Genomic DNA, 19,994 nt, shown 5'->3' with positions numbered 1-19,994 from the left:
GAATAACAAATCATAAATTAACGTGTCATATTAGTTTCCTCTATTCTAAAGGTTGTCAATCATGATTAAATTTGATGGTTTTGTAGGCTTAACTTATGAGAGTATGCATGACCTTTGTTTGTAACCTTTTGGTTGTGTGCCGAGCAAAAATTGTAACAATCACCTAAGACTAGGCCGGTAAATTAGCACATGTTGCTTTATGATTTATGTTGACCAACAATCATACTTTATTTGATTGTTTCATTAATAGTTTGAACATGTGAGCCACATATCGTGTATGTGGATGGATGTGCATGCCATGCTTATGAGTTATAAAATGCAATCCTAGCACGGGTTCACGATCACAATTTACGGGGGAGAGGCCTTGTGCTATATCGTTGTTGGATCATGCCAATATAAGTATATAACCACGACTACTTAAATAAGAGCGGGGAGTACAACTAGGCATAGGTAGAGCCAACACAATTTATCATGACGACGTTACTAGTACGAAATCAAGTGCATAAAACATCGTTTTTTGATCTTCAACATGAAATTGCTATTAAATAAACATTAGGGACAGACCCATGTGATGGAATACTTATTTTCAACCACAAACAAATTTAAAATCCATTACTTGGGCCCCCACAACACATCTCATATGGGTCAAGGATGCTTGACCAACACAAGGTTCCTTCTTATTGTGAAATTGACACAAGTTCAACATGACACAACTATTTCATTGTCGTGACTCGATGCAACCTTTATTTAATAATTAGTGGTTTACTGGCTAGAGGTGATCGTGTGTCGGACTAGGATTTGCCCAAAAAAAGTGAGCCTCATGCAAATAATTTTGCACCAAAACCCGCTATTTCAAGATGGGTCAACATGACTTTTCTGACCAAATATAGTCTAAATAATCGAATTCGGGTTGCTCATTTCTTTTGCCCTCCAAAAACGGATTGAGATCGAATCACATATCAAATTATCATGTCAAATATCCGCTATATTTAAAGCTGAATCTGAGACTATGCTAAATGTTGATCACCTCTATTACTATGAATACTATCCTACTACTTCAAGTCTCTAACTTACTCATAAACTACACCGATGACCTACTACGTCAAGTCTCTAACTTACTCATAAACTACACCGATGACCGATCCAACCATTAACCAAGTTTAGTACTCTAGGAAATAACTACTCCATAGTCCATACATATTATATTTGGATGATTGATGTCTGCTTTTGCGTGCATTACATTCCCAAAACTCTTTCATAAGGGAAAATCCCTTGAGATTTGCGGTGAAACTAGAACCACGAAAATTTCATGTGAAAGTATGATTGCATTTTGCAATGGAGAAGAACTCGAAACAAAATATGTCCATCGTTTCCTACATTCCTTCACTAGGACACGCTAATTAACGCACACTAATTACATTTACAGAAGAGCAACTAAAAACTCTCTGACCACGTGGAAAATTACGGACAAATTTTGTAAAAAAGAGAATTATCTCTGGTTTATCGACACTTTTTGACCTTCCCCAATTTTCTCTCTCTCTCCTCTTTTTTCTCTCTGCAACTTCGAATATCCGTCGCAAAATCAAGATACTTTCGTAAAACCCTTGCATTTTACAGCTCATTATCTTCAAATTATCTTCAATCAAGGTTTCAATTCATTGATTTCTCAATCTTTTTTCATTGTTTAGTTTACGAAAATTGGAAGATTCTCACTTTTTTTTATTTATTATTATTGATGATCAATTAATTATCTTTGCTTAATTTCTAGGGTTTTGGTGTAATCTCCTTTCAATTTAATCAAATTTGAGCTATGTTTTTGGGCGTGTTTTGAGCACAATAATCATCAGATAATGTCTCTGATTGGTTCTCTGCAATTATCCCCTTCATTAGGGATTTGCAGGAACCAAGATCGAGGCAAAAAATTCAAGGTGCCCTAATTTTAATGTTCGTTTTTATATTGATTTTACTTAATTGCAATTTTTGAGTTGCTAATGATTGTTCGCTTCAGAATGTTACAGGAAGAGGGAATCATCATTTACTCTCAACTGCGTTATCTTCATGTAATTCGGTATGTTTTCCCTTTATTATTAGTATTCTTTCTAGCATAATGCTATTTTTATGTTTCAAACTGTTGAATTAGGGCATAAGTTTACACTATGGAAATTTAAGTTAGGTAATTATTTGTTTACTGTGATTGAATTCTTTTGATGACGAATGCCAATTGTATCTGGTTGTTGAGTTTAATATGTATGGCAAGTGTCTCACCAGTTTTCGACTTATTGGCAATTGACAATGTTCTGTTTGTGTGGTTTTGGATTAATGTCACTGATTAGGTACATTGTGGATGTTAATTGCTATGGTTTTCCATTCTCTAGCTTTTATGAGTTATTCTACTTGAAATGTGGCCGGTTGGAGTTTTATTAGCCATAAAACAATTTGACAAGTATCTAGAATTAGTGTTCCCTGTGCTTCAAAGTCTATGTTTATTGTTACAATTTGAAGCTTTTCGAGACTTAAAGGTTATCAAACTTTGGATTGCTTTGTTGCTGTGGCATTGCATTTTTCTTATGTGTAACCTTTCTTTGGTTCTATTGGAAAGTTATGGAAATGATCATATCAATAGTTGTGTAGTATGTATCTACTACCTTCTTATAAAAACTGCAACTGTTTTTTATTTTACCTACATAGATTCTTTTTTCTCTGTGTTTCTTACGGCCCATTTGGTAGTTGGTTATAAATGATGGTAATGGGAAGGAATTAATATGTAACTTTGTGAAGAAAATCATTTTTCATTCCTATGGTAATGCTAATTTATACTAAAGTGTCCATTTTTCTTCTTAAATTTTCATTTCCATCCAATATCACCTTGTAGGTGGTAATGAAAATTGCTCCCCCTTGGATAAAATAACACAAACTTAGGGTTGAGATTGCTTTCCCATGGAGAAAAAAAATACAAACTTGTGGGTTGAAATTGCCTCCCCATGGAGATTTTAAGGGTGCTTCTCATTCCCATTACCACCATTTATTAACGACTACCAATGGACTGTTAGGGTATTTGTGAATTGAATTTCTCATATAAGTTCAATAACTCATCTGATTATCTGCATCATATTTATTATCTGAGTTTTTAATGACAGAGACAAAATTCATGGAATTATCAATTATCTTACCGTGTAAATAGACCGCTGCTTAGCCCACCCTACAGGTCCAATGTCCCGAGATGCCATTCTTTTTTATTTTTTGGTCAAAGTGTTGCCATTCCTAGCATGAAGACAGCTACTGTGGCATTGACAAGGTAAGGTATCTATGCTATCTTTTCTTGCTTTCCTTTTTACGCCCTTCGCTTTTATTATTGTTTGGGGGGTTGGTGGGTGAGGGTAAGGGGGGGGGATGAAAAAATCGCTGTTGCTTTAAACTAGGGTCTCGTAAGTAGTGCTGTTGTGATACAATTTCACCATACAAATTTAGCACTTATGCTTGTCAAAATATTGGTAATTATGGAAGCAATTCTTTGAGCCCTACATTGAGTAACAACAATAAAGAAAGAAACTGGTTATTGTTGGGGCTTGATTGATCTTGCAAAGCCAAAGTCTCTACAAATTTGATATGAAGACATTTTTTCCCTGAATGCATATTAGAATATGCTAGCATGTGCTGCTTTTTTTTAAAGTTAAATTTAATATAAATTACAAAGGAGTGGGGGGGGGGGAAGAGGTTGTTTCAAAGCATTGCAAGCTTTTTGTTGATTAAGTGGACTACTACAAGAGGCAATATTTTCTACAGTAGGAACTTTGTTACTATTTGCAGAATTGAAAAATAGACAATAAATTAAGTTAATGGAAGAACGATTTGGTACGAGGAATACCTTAGGCCCAATAGGAAGTTAAAATCTTGTCCACGTACTGAACCTTATCATTATAATAGGACAACAACCATGTTACAAGCCTATTACTAACTCTAGTTAGTTCCCCTGTTCCACTACGTACTGAAGTTCCCTTTGACATTTGTTCCTCATTGACTTTCAAAGATGTGCTCTCTTGACTAAGACTTCACTTAAGGGTGTAGTTACATATTTCTCTTAAACCCCATAAACAATTCTCAAAATGCTCCTAAATTCTCAAACTGTATGGAATGCAATGGATTTGAGTTAGTCATATGGAATGCCAGATATATCAACGTTAGCAGCGTCATCTGCTTAAGTTAGACACACTCTAAATTCAAACATAAGTATGCTTATAGAGTTTTGGTATGAATGAAACTACTCTTAACTCTTTGAAGATGGAGTTGGTGTAGAAATAATAACTTATGGTCAAAGGTAAGAATCTTATGCTTAACTAATTTCCTTCATTAACAAAGACTTTAAATTTGACATGTAATTAATAATCTTTATCTTGACCTGTAACAAGTCGGAACTCCAATTAAATATTTATGCATTGTTTGGTAAATAAATGGTGGTAATAGTATTGAACTTATAGGAAACTTTGTGTCTTCCATTATCTGTTTTTTCCTTGAGGATAATGAACTTCCATATTGCTGTGGAGTGGGGGCAGAACTACCACAATTGTTGAGCACCAGCTCCTTTTGTATATATATGTACTCCCTACTCTCGAAAATTAATGCAGCGTTGCACTTTCAAGGTCAAACTTTACAATCTTTTACCACGAAGTGTAAGTGTATATATCTTGAGTAAAAGTTACGAAGCTAAAGTGCTTTAACCTTCAGTGTCCAATGTATGTTTTCTTAGGGCGTGTTCTTAATTTATATATTTTGATTTTGTTGTGGAATATTGTACTGTGCAGGTCATGCAATGCTTTACAAAGCAGCCCTGTTGTCACAAAGTTAGTTCCTGCTGTTGGCATTATCATATTTACCCTATGGGGTTTGGAACCACTCATGCGAATGAGCAGAAATTTTTTTTTGCATGTAAGGAGCCTTTTATTTATTTTGACTGCCACATGTTCCTTTGTTTACTACTTTACTGCGATGTTGCAGTAAGAAAGTGTTATGTTCGTTGCGAGTGATAATCCGGTGTCAACCCCTTGAAAGTCATTGTGATGGCATACTTTCTTATGTTTTGACTGGACCTTCTCTCTGACTAATATGACCTACAGCACTTTTGTCAAATTTCTCTTTATATTTAACATATTCCTGATACCTGATAGACTTATCTTTTTGGCATATAGAAATCTGACAACAGTTGGAAGAAGAGTACAACAAAATATGTTTTGACATCTTATCTGCAACCTATATTTCTGTGGACTAGCGCAGTGCTTATATGCAGGTCCTAGTTAGCTAAACTTTTCTCTTTAATTTCCTTTTGGTCTTGAAGATATTTTCATCTCGTTCTTCTTGCATCTCTTGTACTTAATACAAGTGTGCCTCTTGGTGATGGTGATTATTTACGAATTTGGCATTGTACAGGACTTTGAATCCAATTGTGATGCCTACAGAAGCTAGCCAGCTTGTGAAGCAACGCATCCTGAACTTTGTTATGTCACTTTCAACTGTGCTGGCTTTTGCCTACTGTCTGTCAAGGTTTTCCTTTTTTTCCCCGCACTATCTTAATTTGTATAGCAGTTTCTGAATCTTGATAATTGACTAAAAGTTAATATGGAAGGCGATCTTCTTATGTTATCTTATTAAACACTGCTGTCACTGTTTCTGTCCTTTACACTCTACAGTCATGTACTCATGTTATACCCCCCTTCTCTCCTGAAAGAACTCGTTATTTATCTGGTGTTGACTTGTTAAGGGCATGACTCTTACATGACATTTCTAATCGCTGCAAACTTTACCCATGGTTATTGGCTGGTTTCTATTTTTGGCTGTTGCACCCTTAGTCAGATTGTTGTATACTATATGGCAATAGATGTGTATAGCTTTTTATGTTCAGAAGCTTTCTATTGAAGTGTTAATGTGCTTATATTGTATCTTGGTAATCATCACTGGATGTCACCAACTAATGATTTTGTTGCAGTGTGATTCAACAAGCTCAGAAGTACTTGATAGAGACAAATGATCCCTCTGATGCCCGAAATGTATGTTCATAACTTCATATGCTTTATCTGCCGATGCACTAAAAGTGTTTTTTGATTCAAGCATATAGTTGCTGTGTAGCTTTGAGTAGATGACCAAATTTTATGTTTTTTGACGAACTGTTTTACATACTTGGTCAGTGGTCTCCAATTTTTATTCTCTCAGTAGAAAAACTTCCTGTTTGACATAGCTAGAGCTTATGAGTTGTTGCCGTTAAAATAATATATGAATACTAAGGGGATAGTTGGTAACGGATTTTCAGAAAAGGGAAAGGATCTTAAGACCCTCAATTTCCTTTTGGTTTGTTTGGTTCACACTTTTTCTTATATCTTTTTGCCTTAATTGGTTGTCCCAAATGCCTCTACATTGATTCCCCTACCAATGCAACTGCTATAAACCTACAGCCACCATGACTGCCACAACTTCGACCCAGAAATTGACCCTACCATTACCTCCTTGGCTCCGTCAACCTCCACCATTACCTAAACTCCAACTACCTCTACTTTCATGACTCTTGACCCAAAAGCATCGAACCCACTATAACTTAACCCTAATTCATAACCCAACATAACTAAACCTCACCCTCATTGAGAAACACCATCAATTCACTTCTTTAACCCATGACTTGTGAGTCTCCATCCACCTCCACAAGATCACCCTGATCTTGCCTAATTCAAATCTGCCAAATGACCCCACCTACTAAGGTAGAAGAAATACATCCACCCAACTTGCTCTGGAGTCTGGACTCTAGGTGTTCAAATCCGGCCTTTCAGGTCCTTTGTTTAAATTTCACTTCCAAATGACGACTTATTAAATTCAAGTATTCAACTACTATATTATTGTATAGAAAGAAGAACAAGTCACCGGGAGGTATTGGTGGCCGTGATTGAGAACGATACTTTAGGGAGGGGAGAGAGATGGAAGGAAGAAGGCGTATTTCTTTTATCTGCAATAACTAAACATTAAAGGAGGGAAAGAATTTCATTCTTTTACCTTAAACGAACGAAATATTAAATTTTCCTTCCTGTTTCCCTTTCTTGCAGATGATAATGATATTGTATTGTAATAAAAAGGCTAGAGTTGGGGTTAATGCTAACCTGGAGTTATTGAGACAAAAGTTAGAATCTCGCGGGTTAGGCTAAGTTTGAATATAAATGATTACATGGAGTTCCAATCTAGTAATGAAGGAGCTGAGCAAGGATGTAATGATTATTTTTAAGTACCTTGTTACTTGTGCTGATTCTTTCTAGAGAAATGAAGATGTTGACAAAGATGTGACATAGAGGATTGCATTTGGGCTGCTTGATGCAGAGCAGCAATTGGGATATTGTGCAACCATCGCGTACCGTTAAGGTTTAAGGTAAAAACTCTATAGGACGGATATTCGACCAATGTTATCCTATGAATGTGGGGTATTTAGAATGGACCAATGTTATCCTAATATAAAATGAAGATATTTAGAGGAAGGTCGGAGTTGCAAATATTGAGTATGAGATGAATGGGAATAAACTATGTTGGCTTGGGCATGTGTGTCACTGACCAAAAAGATGTACCAGCAAGGAAAGGGGAGAGTGGAGATTGTGGAGATCTTTATGAGAAGTCGTGGAAGGCCAAAAATGACTTGGGGGAGGGAATATTTTTATTTTATATCAGGAACGCAATGAAATTATTTTCTAAAATTGGGAGAGGGAGTTGAAAATTGGTATTGAAATAATAAGTTTGCTGGAGCATAGAACACTTAATAAAAGTGAATGAAGGAAGAATTTCCTTGTGGATGACCACATGAGAATATGAGAGAAATTCATGCAACCGATCTCATCTTTTGGGTTAAAGGTTTTGGCATTGCTGGTGTTGGTTCCCTTTTGTTTTCATTGAGCCAACCAGAGAACCCATAAGTGCATTGGACTGTTACTTCAACGCAATCTTTTGCTTTTTTTTCCTCTTTATGGCGTAACAAGGTAGCAGATAGTATCAAGAACACGGCATGAAACATAAATTTACTGAACACTGTTGCACACTTGCACTATAAATCTGTAATTCTTCCTATGCTGGACTCCGTGGTTGTATTAGATTTTGTTGAGCATTTTTTCAATGTTTTCTTATTACCTTGCTGATATTGTCAATGTTCCTTCGTGAAAACTCACTCACCTCTTGACAGATGGGTTTCCAATTCGCTGGGAAAGCTGTATATTCTGCAGTTTGGGTTGCAGCTGTTTCATTGTTCATGGAGTTGTTGGGTTTCTCTACCCAGAAATGGGTGACTGCTGGAGGTCTTGGAACTGTGCTGCTGACACTTGCTGGTCGTGAGGTATGTGCTATATTTCTGCTATTCATTAGGCAAAGGCGTGTTAAAATCTTCATCAAAAGTGTACACAGAATTCTGAACTTATCTGGGGTAACCATCTCTGATCCTGCTGTCGTGCAGATATTTACAAATTTCTTGTCAAGCGCAATGATCCATGCGACACGGCCATTTGTAGTAAATGAATGGATTCAAACAAAAATAGAAGGATATGAAGTCTCCGGTACTGTTGAGGTCTGTATCCTAACACAAGCAATGCACCATAATTCTAACCTTGGTAGAACACAGTAGGAAATTTAGAATGAGTTTCGGAGGAAGATGACTTTCTGATTCTAGACTGCTACGTGTACTCCCTTGAAGCTTGTGGAGTAGATTTTAATGTTCTTTTGTCGTTAATGATTTATGTAAAATCTTTTGCCTGTGATATTGTTTATGCAGCACAATTATCTTTTAACAACTTATCTGTCTCTACATTCTATATTCAACAGCACGTGGGATGGTGGTCACCGACGATTATAAGGGGTGAAGATCGTGAGGCAGTTCACATTCCTAACCATAAGTTTACAGTAAATGTTGTGAGAAACCTCACTCAAAAATCTCACTGGCGAATCAAAACCCATCTTGCAATCAGTCACCTTGATGTCAGTAAGATTAATGTGAGTGATCTTGATCATATTTGTGTAATCATGACTCTTGGTGCACCCATTGGCGCCCATCTTCTTCATGTGACTACAATTCACCCACTCTCAATCTACAGAATATTGTTGCTGACATGCGCAAAGTCTTGGCCAAGAATCCTCAAGTTGAACAGCAGAAGCTTCATAGAAGAGTTTTTTTGGAAAACATCGATCCCGAAAATCAAGCTCTTATGGTTAGTACATTGCGTTAGTGTTTGTGACTTACTGTTGCTCCTGTGAGTCGATCATAATGTTGCAGTAGACCCTACTCTGTCTGGGATCAGGAATCTAAACCACATTAGGTGTCATAAGTTCATTGCTTCTAGATATAAGATAATTTTCTTGATTTAATTCAATATCCTCTTTTTATTTTATATGATACAGATATTGATTTCCTGTTTTGTGAAGACATCACGTCATGAAGAGTACCTGTGTGTTAAGGTAAGCAATTTTTTTTTCTTCATAAATCAAAATGAGGTGTCATCCTTGTTTCAGTAAGTAGCTTTTAGTGCATATTACGCTGTGGATTTTTTCTTCTTCATCTTTGTGTGTCCCAACTTATCTCTTCAAAGAAAAATCAGAAAGGGGATAAGATCTTGTCTACTGACTTTTGTTTTTTAAACCGAGGTTGCGTGTTAATGGATTGAGCTCTTTTGGAAAGTACTGTGCATTGTTTTGTAGATGTTCATGTGGAGAGTCAGACAATTGACATTTTTTTGTGCACACTATGCCCCCTGTCTTGATATAATTGCCACATCATTACAACATGCAATTGAGGTTTCACCACGATTTATTACAACATTGTGTGTAAATTGTAATAGAGGTAGTTGTATGTTTGATTGTATCCTTCGTTTTTCTCTCATCCAGTGAATCTAAGTGAGCCTATATGCGGAAATTATATGTTTGTCTCAAAAACTCGGTCAATTTTTCTCATCTTAATATAAATATGCAGAACTGTTATTTCTGGTCAGCCGAAGTACTAATATATCTGCTGCTTGAGGTTGCAGGAAGCTATATTGCTGGATCTTTTGCGAGTCATCAGCCATCACAGGGCCCGCCTTGCTACACCAATCAGGACCATACAGAAGTTCTATAACGAACCTGACTTGGATAGCATGTCATTTTCCAGCTCATTCTTCACTCGTGGTGGGCCTGCATCAAAACGTCCTATGCTTCTGATTGAACCTCCTTACAAGATAAATGGAGAAGATAAATCAAAATCTCAGGCTCGTGCAGTGCGTCCAAGTGCAGAACAAGAAAGTCGTGTCACAGGACAACCAACAGCCGACAAAAAGACTAATGATAGTAATTTCAGAGAAACATTAGCGCCTGACTTGAATACCAAAGAAATATTGAAACCTGGGAACAAGGGTGAGGGTAATGTGGCAGATACGGCGCATTCAGAACTGAAAGATGAGAGCAAGGCTTCAGGGGCTGCCAAATCGGACCGTAAGGCAGATGATAAGGCTACTGTAAATTCTGTATCTAAGTCCAACTCTGAGTTGGAAAAGAACACGGCAGTTACAACACACTCAGATGCAAAACTTGCAAGCTCAGTTCATGAAAAAGCATTGAAGAACTTGGAAACTTCAGGTAATAATGACAAAACAAGTGGCACGCTGTCCAAGCAGGCCGAGAAGTCAACAGTATCTGAACCATCCAAGTCGACATCAACCGGTTTGGAAGAGAACATAGTTCTCGGGGTTGCATTGGAGGGATCGAAGAGAACCTTGCCTATAGACGAAGAGCTTGATTCACCTCCAACTCCAGCAGAGGCAAAAGAACTAGCAGCACAAAGCAGTGGGCATGCGAATTCAGCTGTGGAGAAGGATGAAAAAGACAATTAAGAAGTAGTTCTTCCAACTTGCATCGGACCTTGCTCGCACTGCGTAATTTCTTGAGCTTCATTGCTCTTTGTAAATTGTTAAAAAAGATAGTTACATGACCATTTGATGGCCATTTGGTGCGGTATTTATTTGTCACCAAGTTGGCAAGTTGTTTGGGATCTAGGAACTAGGAAGTATTATTAGTATGGTCGTATGGAGTTTACATTCATTAGATTCCTTATCAGAGATGCGCTATCTTCTGGTGTTGAGATGGCCCATACTTTAAAGTCCTTGAAAAGCGAGGAACTTGCATATATTGAAGTCTTGATAGTCAACTCTTGCATATATCATTAAGAATTTACAGTGATCAGATTTGTTATCGAGAAATGTTTTGTTGTGGTAAAAGAAATGGAGTATAGAATCCCAATAATTCCTGAAGTACATATGTTGTGGTTCATTCATGTATTCTTCAAGGGATTTTTTCGATGGAGGGTAATAGTTTTCTTTTATAGAAGTATTTTTTTAGAGGACCCATGTGATAGAAGAGATAGAGAGATTGTTTCCTAAAAAGGAAGTATAATATCTATTTTGTTACAATCATATTTAGAAAGTATAACATCTATTTTGTTACGAAGGAAGTATTTTGTTTTTCCTATCATGTTTTCATGTACACTATTTACTATTAGTTGAAATTGAACTCACAAACATCCCCGTGTCCTACTTTTTAAATAGTCATGAAATTTTTCTCATTAAATAGTAAGCAAATAAAACGGCAAAAATCAAATCTTAACCAATCCCTTCGTAAAAAGGAAAAACTTACAAAATTATTCTCATTAAACAAAAATGAATTGGCAAAAACATCGAAATTGAAAGAAATAAAGCTATTGGAAAAATAATTTGCGGAAACGTCCAAAAAAAGCCGACTTCTCTCTCTACAAAGCTCCCTAACCCTACAAAACCCTTCCCGCCGCTTTTTTGACTACCCTCGCAGCAGGGTCAGAAGTCACTATCAAACGTGACTTCTTTGTTCGTTGAATCAGGAGAATCTCAGGAGGATCATCAAGGACCTTGGAATTTCGTGTCTAGTGGACATTGGGATCTACTAGCGGTTGTACGGCAATCTCTCTATGAAGATCGTCGGAGTTGTGTATTTCAACAGATTTCCTCTCATATCCAACTTCACTCCCCATCGCTCACGACAAACTTTATTCGGACTGGACTTTTACTAGTTAGTGTTTACGTTAAATTGTTTGTACGAGTTACTGTAGTTTTTTTGTAGTGTTAGTTGTTTCTGTTTGGTTTGGTTGTATTACCATTAGGTTGTACTCCAATTTTTCATTAATGCAAATTTCCTTGATGTCAAAAAAAAAAAAAGAAACAAAACTGCCAAGGAGGGGAAAGAAATGTTAAGCAGTTCCATTCATATAAACCATACATTGGATGAATTTCGTCTGAAAATGGGGATGATCATCTGTACAATGGTTCATCCATGCAAAAAAATACATCTGTTATTCACTAATCATCATACATCATCATCCAAAAAGATAGAAGCCTGACCTCTCAAACTCATACACTATACTGATCTTCTGAACGTAACATGCTCAAATATATGCGACATTTACAAGTAAAACGAATGGGCTCAACTTTTATTAAAATGCTTACAAAAACCCACCAATAATACTAGGTGATACTATAATAAAAATCATATATGGAGAAAAGTAACTCCTAAAGAGACCGTTTATAAACAAACCTCAAGCACGGCACATACAATCCGGAGCAGGGTATGTATAGATGGATTGTTTCGGTTTTCGTAATCGCAACTGGCCATGTCTATAATGATGACCCTCGACTACTGCTTGTCTGAAATCTACCCAACTCATGTTTTTGTCCAAGAAGAGCTGACCCAACAAACCCATGTTCGGCCTTATGGTCTTCAAACTCTCGAATGTTCGATGTCCAACCTGTTGGCATTTAGAACAAAATCTCTTGTTAGGTTCCAAAGAAGGTGAGCATAGTTAGAGCAAAGACGTGCATTAAGTTTTTAGGTAGAATGTCTAAAAAAAAGTTCAACTCTAATATAGTACTAATAAAGAAAAACCATCCATTAATTTATGGTTTGCTACGTCACTAAGGCTATGTCCCTATAACCATTAATTTCAGAACTTATGATAAGATCAATGGTGTTAATACTAATGCTAAATATTTCTACATTTAGTTTATCACAAACCCTTAGGATTACATGTAACATTTGCCTTGGTTTATTATAGATTTTAATATCTTTGACCTAATTGAAGTCCAATTGAGACGGATATGGTCATATATAAGAAGCAATGAGATGTTTAGAAAATTTGTCAAATTATGACAACATTTTAACCTTTCTACAGTACGTACCAGTGCGTTATGCATGTTTCCTGGAGAAGCAGAAATGAAGATGTCACTATGCATGCTGACATAATAATCTAAAGCCGCAAGCAAGGAAGCCTTCCCCTTGATCCGTGCACGCTCATCTGCTGAAGCAAGGCTCTTTTTGTCTTCCATTAAAGGAAATAGTTTCTTTAAAGTTGCTAACCTAGCTCTTCCCCCATACACCTGACAGATATTAGCAGACAAGTTAAAACCCAACACTTCTTACTTGGAGATCATCTTTTTCTGGGCTCAGCAGTGGGTTTTTACCTTATGGGAGGCAAGATATAAACGTGTACTATTATCAAACCCGAGAGCAGCTAGAAGTAGTCCAACTTCTTCTGGGGTCATCGGGCAACGACCTTGACTTCGCAACTCTTCATCTGTGAACTGAGAGTTCAGAACTCTTCCTTGCCACATTACTTGCCTATACCTTGCTAACGCCAACTTTTCAGCTTTGCCACCACCAAAATCACAGGCTGAATGGGCAGCCATGTCCTACACAGAAAAATTGTTGAATGTTGAGCAAAAAAAATACAATCAAATTTCATAATGGGGTGTCATACATAACCAACATAATTGTTAATTTCTAGAACATACTTTATCAAATCGGAGATGTAGAACAACAAACTTTTGTGGCTCTCTATACCCTTTTCTATAATTGAACTGTTGAAGTAACCCATGTTCGGGTTCACTTCTTGAAGATGGGTATTGGAGCCGATTCACAAGAGCATCACCAAGCGCTCTGATGTGCGGTACAAACGTTAATGCCTGAAAGTTTACTTTACAGCGTAGGCGTTGGATATCTTCAGGCATGTTGTCAAATGCTAGACGATGAGAAAAAGGGGAAATTGCAGCAATTCCGTAGCTGAAGCACACAAGCAAAGGAAACAACATTAGCACTTGCAAGGATAGATTTCACTTCAACTGCTTTTATAAACAAAGCAAAAGAACATTACAGCCTTATGAGTTATGACCTAGGTAACACTTGTAATTTGACATAGTTTTCGTCGCTCTTTTCATTGATATGATGGTTTACTCAGCTAGTTTACAACATGATGCTATGTCCGAAGTATGTGCTTCATAGTGAGTCTAAAAGACTTGTTTTTAGTTAAATCACAAAACCAAAAATTATACTGAATCAAGTAGTACCTTTGAAGTATAGGCAAAACATTGTCAGGATACCAATGAACTGAAGCATGCACGGGTGCAGTTTTAACTCTGGTTTCACGAATAGCAGTGGAATAGAACTCCCTGGTGCTCCATGCATACTCAAATGGAAGCTCTTTAACTATGTTTATGTCATCCTTCAAGACATCAATAAAGTGATCCACATCAAAAATTTCTTCAAATGAGCTGCCAAAAAGATGCAACTTCAGAATTTGGCTCCTTGAACAGATTTTAGATCCCAAAAGAATGTGTTGCATCACTTTTATTTAAACTCACCTTGTGTCTTTCCAAACAGGATTAACTTCGAGTAGGGGGATTACCAATGTCGCATTCAAAATCTTAGCAACGGCAACAGCATCACAAATCTGTAAATAAAAGTAACTCAGTTATGGCAGCTTAATTATAGAAAATGAAAGTTGGTATGTATCTCTTTGTATCTCTAGCACCTACCCCCATGCGTTGCTGGTTCAGACCTCCATCAAGAAATACTTGGAGATATCCAGATGAGTTAGCTGGCTTTGCTGCATGAATAAGAAGAAGCTAATGAGAGACTATGTTTTGTTACAACGTTATGGCCGTGAAAATACACAAATAGACTCTGTCCGCTATCAATAAATAATTGTGCTCACCAGCTCCACCATTAACTCCACATGGTCTCCAACCTTGATCTGGTAATGGGGACCAAAGCTCAGAAGGCTCTCCAGGTGACTAGATGATGGAAAAACAATGAACAAGAAATCACTTTAGTGAAAATCAAAGTTTGGAGGAAAAACGAGTAGATGAGACAGAGTCCAATGAGATCCCACTCACAGTTTCGCTTGTCAGAGCATATTTTAGAAGATTTGAGTGCCTAGGTTTTGCAGACATCCATTCCTGCCATGGTGAAGATATGCAATTAGCACTTCTAATCATGTACACTAAGTTTGCTCAATAGTGTAAAGGGAAACAGTATAACCCTATACCACAATTGAAGAGACCAGTCCATACCACTTCCAACACTAAAAATTAAAGGTCCATAATCCCTATAGGTTTGCCAGGATTTCATGCAGAGCAACAAGTTAATTAACTTGAGAAACAGTTATGAAAGTGTAACAATTAACAAGTTAATTAGGTTTGGCTCGTCTGCTACTTGATAAGCTGGCCATAATCTCGAGCAAAAACCAAACCACACTCATAAAGAACATCCTCTGAGCTTATTTTTTCTGATGTTACTCGAAAAAAAAAACTAGTGCTCCGACCAAACAAGAGGATCCATTCGCTCTCGGAAGTTAACAATAGGACATTTTCTTCACCAAAATGAACTCGATAAACCAATGAAAATCAAAGATATATGTTGATTCTAAAGGCCCAAAGCACAATGTTACTAGAAACTCATGGTATAGACCTAAAAATGGTACAGTACATACTGAAGGAGGAATTGAAATGCTGAAATAGCTACTCCCCAAATACACAAATCAAGCAAAGTCAACACACAAGAATGTAATTATCCTAATAACATGATGCCCATGATAATCAACTACTATTATTAATTCTCAAAAGACAAAGAAAATGCTGCTAATGATGTTTCCAGCCTTTGACAGCTCAACCTCAATTGTAGAATCTTTAATGCAACATGAACAAGCAAATAACCTTATACTATACTTTAATCACAGGATGTCCAAGTATTATTTTTTTCTTAACTAAAAACAGCAAACATTGGAATAGTTGATCAAATTATCTAAAACAATTAGCAATTGCAATTTTGACCATAATCTAAAACATCAACATCTTGAATTAATTCTGACCAATTATATCATCAAGTCACACAATTTTCTCATTTGTACACCAAATCATACACTCCTATAAGAAATAAAAGTAGTCATTTAAAACAGAAAAAAGATTCCAACTTTGCCCTTCTTTCCTCTTCTTAACATCAAATTTTGGTTGGTCTTCACATTAAACACTTCTTATCAATTAATTTACATAAATAAAACACATGAAATCACAAACTCAACAAATTAAATACAAAAAATGACAATAATATTAGACAACTAAAGTGAAATTAAGAGAAGAAAGAACATACAGAGAAGAGATTAGGAGAACTATCAGCAGAAACACTCAAGATTGATGATAAAACCAGCATCAACAAGAAACCCACAAAATTCCCATCTCCTTTCCTTCTGAATTTCATCATACCCAGTTGAAAAATCAACAAACCCAACCTTAATTTCTTATAATTTGGTAGATTGAAGAATTCCAACAATGAAGAAAAAAGAACCCAGAAACAAAAGAACCCTAACTCAAGAAACAAACTTCTTCTTTCCCTCTTAAATCATCTTATAAAGAGATAAACACAACATTGAGCGCCATAAAAGGAAGGAAGGAAAGAAAGAAGGAAGGTCACTAAAAAATCAAATCTTTAATGATTTTTTCAGTTCAATTCACATGGTAAACAAAGAAATGCTTGGAATTTGGAACACTTCTTAAAAAGAAACAGCTAGCAAACTGAATTAATGGGTGTTTTTCAATTCTTGTTTTTTCTTTTTAACTCAGATATTTATATATAGAAGTACTTATAAAAGAAGAAGATTGATGCAGTAAATGAAGGTGGGTTACTTTTTCAACGGGGTTCTTTTGGAACAACGGTTAGATAAAAGAAACAAAAGGTGAAAAAGAGAGGAATTTGGGTAATCTGTGAACAAAAATGGAGACCTCAAAAGACTAAATTTTTAGTACTAAATTTTTTAAGTATTATAGTGTAGGGAATTTTTTGGCTTTTAATGGTAGGTGCATAAAGGTGGGTTTTTTTTTTCCAGAAAATAAACAAGTTTTGATAAAGTAAAAATGTTGATTCATGTTATGAATCATTATTACTTCCAGAGTAGGACAGTTGGGCGTTTGTGCTCGTGTCACCGACACTTTTTCACAAACTCCACCACCTCCACTGCGTGTGGACCGCATATAACGGTATAGTGTTGTTGGTACTATTAGTGTGTAGCCGTGTACGACTATACTACTATTGACTTTTGCTATTGGCAAATGGCAACAATGGTTAATTCTTAGAGGTGAATAGGTGATCATTTTGGTTCGGGTTTTAGGCAGAGTTTTTCGGCCCGCGAGCCCGGTCCGGTCCGCCCCGTATCTTTTTTGGCTTTGGGCGGGATTTGGGCAAACCAAAAATGACTTTTTAGTCTATTTTTTGGCCCGGCCTGTTTTGGCCTGCAAAATCCCGCTAATTTAAGCTCGAAATAGCGGGCTTTTGACACAAAAATTCGGCCCGGATTCAAGCCCGACCAATGGACAAAAATTTTCGAGCCCGGCCCGGCCCATGATCATCTCTATTAATTCTGAACTTCCAAGATTACTCCTCCGTATTTTTTTAGTTGTTACATTTTATCGTTTAGGTGTGTCTCTTTTTAATTGCTACATTTGTTAAATATTTCTACTTTTAGTATGTAGTATTTATATTTTATTGGAAAATTAAATAGGAATATTCTCACCTTTGTCTGATCTGCCAAAATTAATTTCACTTTGGATTATTCTGAAATGATCCTACATTTGCTTACTAAATCGACTTTTTGGTCATAGGAACATAATGACCGGTAACAACAAGTTAGGTATGACATTTATCCGATTTTTGCCACCCCCTTCCATGTTCATCTCTCCTGCCTGCTGCCACACCCCACCCCCACCCCTACCATAGCCCGCTGTAAAACCTAACCCCCCCCCCACTACCCCAGTTCCTTGTTGTCCCAACCCAAAACCCACCCACCCTTCCACCTGATTCCCCTACAAACCCCCGACCCTTCGCGTGTAGCCAACCTTGCTACCCCGACCCTTCGCGTGTAGCCAACCTTGCTACCCCTCCCCTTTTTCCCCTTCGCCCCATGACCCCGTCACTCCTCCCCCTCTCCTCTTCCTTCGTATCTTTTTACCCCATCTCTTTTCCTCTCCCCGAGCTTTCCCGGCATCACCATTGTTGACGACGACCACCACCGCCACACACAACCATCGCTCCAAGAGAAAGGGCGTACAACCACCACAACATATACCCACGATTCGAAGAGAGAGATGGGAGGAAGAGAGAAGCGGCCACGGGGAGAGAGAAGGGGTGGGGGCTTGGTGGCTGGTGCGGGTCCGGTGGCTGGGACAAAGTCCAAATCAGTCGGGAAAGGTTGAATAAAAAATTAACTTGGTTTACCGATTTACCAAGTTATAAGTTTCTAGGACCAAAAAATCAATTTAATAAGCAAATGTAGAATTATTTCAGAATAATCCAAAAGTGGGATTTATTTTAACCGATCGGACAAATGTAGGATTATTTCTGTCCAATTTTTCTATTTTATTTACGTTTATATTTTTACTTTTATCTACGGTAAATGTCATCTTTTGTTCCTGAAATTATTATTAATGAAAGGAAACTCGAAATTGTAAAAGAAATTATACTCTATTTGAGAAAGCATATTATAGACTCAATAGACAAGGGCTTTGCTAAACGACGCCCTAAAATTTCCTACTAACGCCCTAAATACAGTATTCAGCTGAAGTAAAGTTTCCTAAATCCACCACACCTTGAATCAGACAAATACACAAAGGAGCTCAGATGCTCTCTCTCACTTCGTCCTCTTTCACCACCTCATATAACTTTATCATCCTTATTTTATTTCCACAGTAAAGTTCACCACTTTAAGAAGAAAAAATTGCTAGCAAAAATTCACCAGATTTATAGCACCAAAAAAGGGGATATGAAGTATATTGTGGCCTGTGGGATTAAGCAACTCTCCTCTGTTTTTCCTGAAATTTTTCTGAATTTTTTTTTAAAAAATAAGGGAGGCGTCCACCAAAGACGCCCCACCACCGGTGGAGGCGTCCTTGGCAGGCGCTCCACCACATGGTGAGGCGCCTGCCAAAGACGCCTCCACCGGTGGTGGGGCGTCCTTGGTGGACGCGTCTCTTATTTTTTTAAAAAAAATTTCAGAAAAAAAGGGGCGCCCACCAAGGACGCCCCACCACCGATGGAGGCGTCCTTGGCATGCGCCTCACCATGTGGTGGAGCGCCTGCCAAGGACGCCTCCACCTGTGGTGGGGCGTCCTTGGTGGGCGCCCCTTTTTTCTGATTTTTTTTTTTAAATGAAAAAAAACATGATGATGGTGGTGGTGGTACCGTGGAAAAAAGATGGTGGTGGTGCCGTGGAAAAAAGGTGGTGGTGGTGGTGGTGCCGTGGAGAAGGTGGTGGTAGTGGTGTGTCGGGGTACGGTGGTGTTGGTGGTTCGGGAAGAAGATGATGGTGGTGGTGGTGGTGGTGGTGTACCGGAAAGTTGGACTTTTGAAATTGGAGGAGGATTTAGGAAAGTATATAAATACAGTATAAAAATACTGTATTTAGGGCGTTACTAGGAAATTTTAGGACGTTGTTTAGCAAATGAGATAGACAATAGTAGAGTGATACGTACAACTTTATTATTTATAGTGGCTTATGCTATAGTATAAACAATGTTGAAATTAAGAGTGCACCTTATCGTCTCAATATAGATAACATTTGTCTTATTGTTATGTAATTAAACTACTGATGCTTTTGTTTATTTTAATATAGTCTTCAT

General features: G+C 37.3%; 2 protein-coding genes across 4 annotated transcripts; one reads left to right on the top strand and one right to left on the bottom strand.

Moving 5' to 3' along the window:
• The first annotated feature begins 1,309 nt into the window (after positions 1-1,309).
• LOC104895508 (mechanosensitive ion channel protein 2, chloroplastic) lies at positions 1,310-11,300 on the top strand. 3 transcript variants are annotated; one of them, XM_010682041.4, is made up of 14 exons: positions 1,310-1,647; positions 1,769-1,928; positions 2,009-2,068; positions 3,138-3,295; positions 4,800-4,923; positions 5,184-5,281; positions 5,422-5,535; positions 5,978-6,038; positions 8,195-8,344; positions 8,462-8,572; positions 8,827-8,994; positions 9,096-9,209; positions 9,400-9,456; positions 10,023-11,300. In XM_010682041.4, the coding sequence occupies exons 2-14, from the start codon at positions 1,851-1,853 to the stop codon at positions 10,860-10,862; spliced, it is 2,133 nt and encodes a 710-aa protein (XP_010680343.1). In that variant the 5' UTR covers positions 1,310-1,647; positions 1,769-1,850; the 3' UTR covers positions 10,863-11,300. The 3 variants fall into 3 exon arrangements, with proteins under 3 accessions (XP_010680343.1, XP_057251566.1, XP_048501954.1); XM_057395583.1 differs by lacking the exon at positions 1,310-1,647 and having other exon boundaries at positions 1,800-1,928; positions 2,019-2,068; XM_048645997.2 differs by lacking the exons at positions 1,310-1,647; positions 1,769-1,928; positions 2,009-2,068 and having other exon boundaries at positions 3,164-3,300; positions 10,023-11,211.
• A 1,027-nt stretch (positions 11,301-12,327) lies between these two features.
• On the bottom strand, positions 12,328-17,114 carry LOC104895507 (O-fucosyltransferase 39). The gene is made up of 10 exons (XM_010682040.4): positions 16,477-17,114; positions 15,225-15,287; positions 15,044-15,122; positions 14,865-14,935; positions 14,691-14,779; positions 14,397-14,600; positions 13,845-14,112; positions 13,515-13,742; positions 13,233-13,430; positions 12,328-12,802 (listed from the first exon to the last, which is right to left on the bottom strand). Exons 1-10 carry the CDS (start codon positions 16,585-16,587, stop codon positions 12,593-12,595), a joined length of 1,521 nt encoding a protein of 506 aa, XP_010680342.1. The 5' UTR covers positions 16,588-17,114; the 3' UTR covers positions 12,328-12,592.
• Positions 17,115-19,994: the final 2,880 nt, after the last annotated feature.

The sequence above is a fragment of the Beta vulgaris genome, chromosome 6, assembly GCF_026745355.1.
Source record: "Beta vulgaris subsp. vulgaris cultivar EL10 chromosome 6, EL10.2, whole genome shotgun sequence".
Classification (NCBI taxonomy): Eukaryota; Viridiplantae; Streptophyta; class Magnoliopsida; order Caryophyllales; family Amaranthaceae; genus Beta; species Beta vulgaris.
Note: the sequence above shows the minus strand (reverse complement) of the source record. Positions and strands in the feature narration are given on the sequence as shown.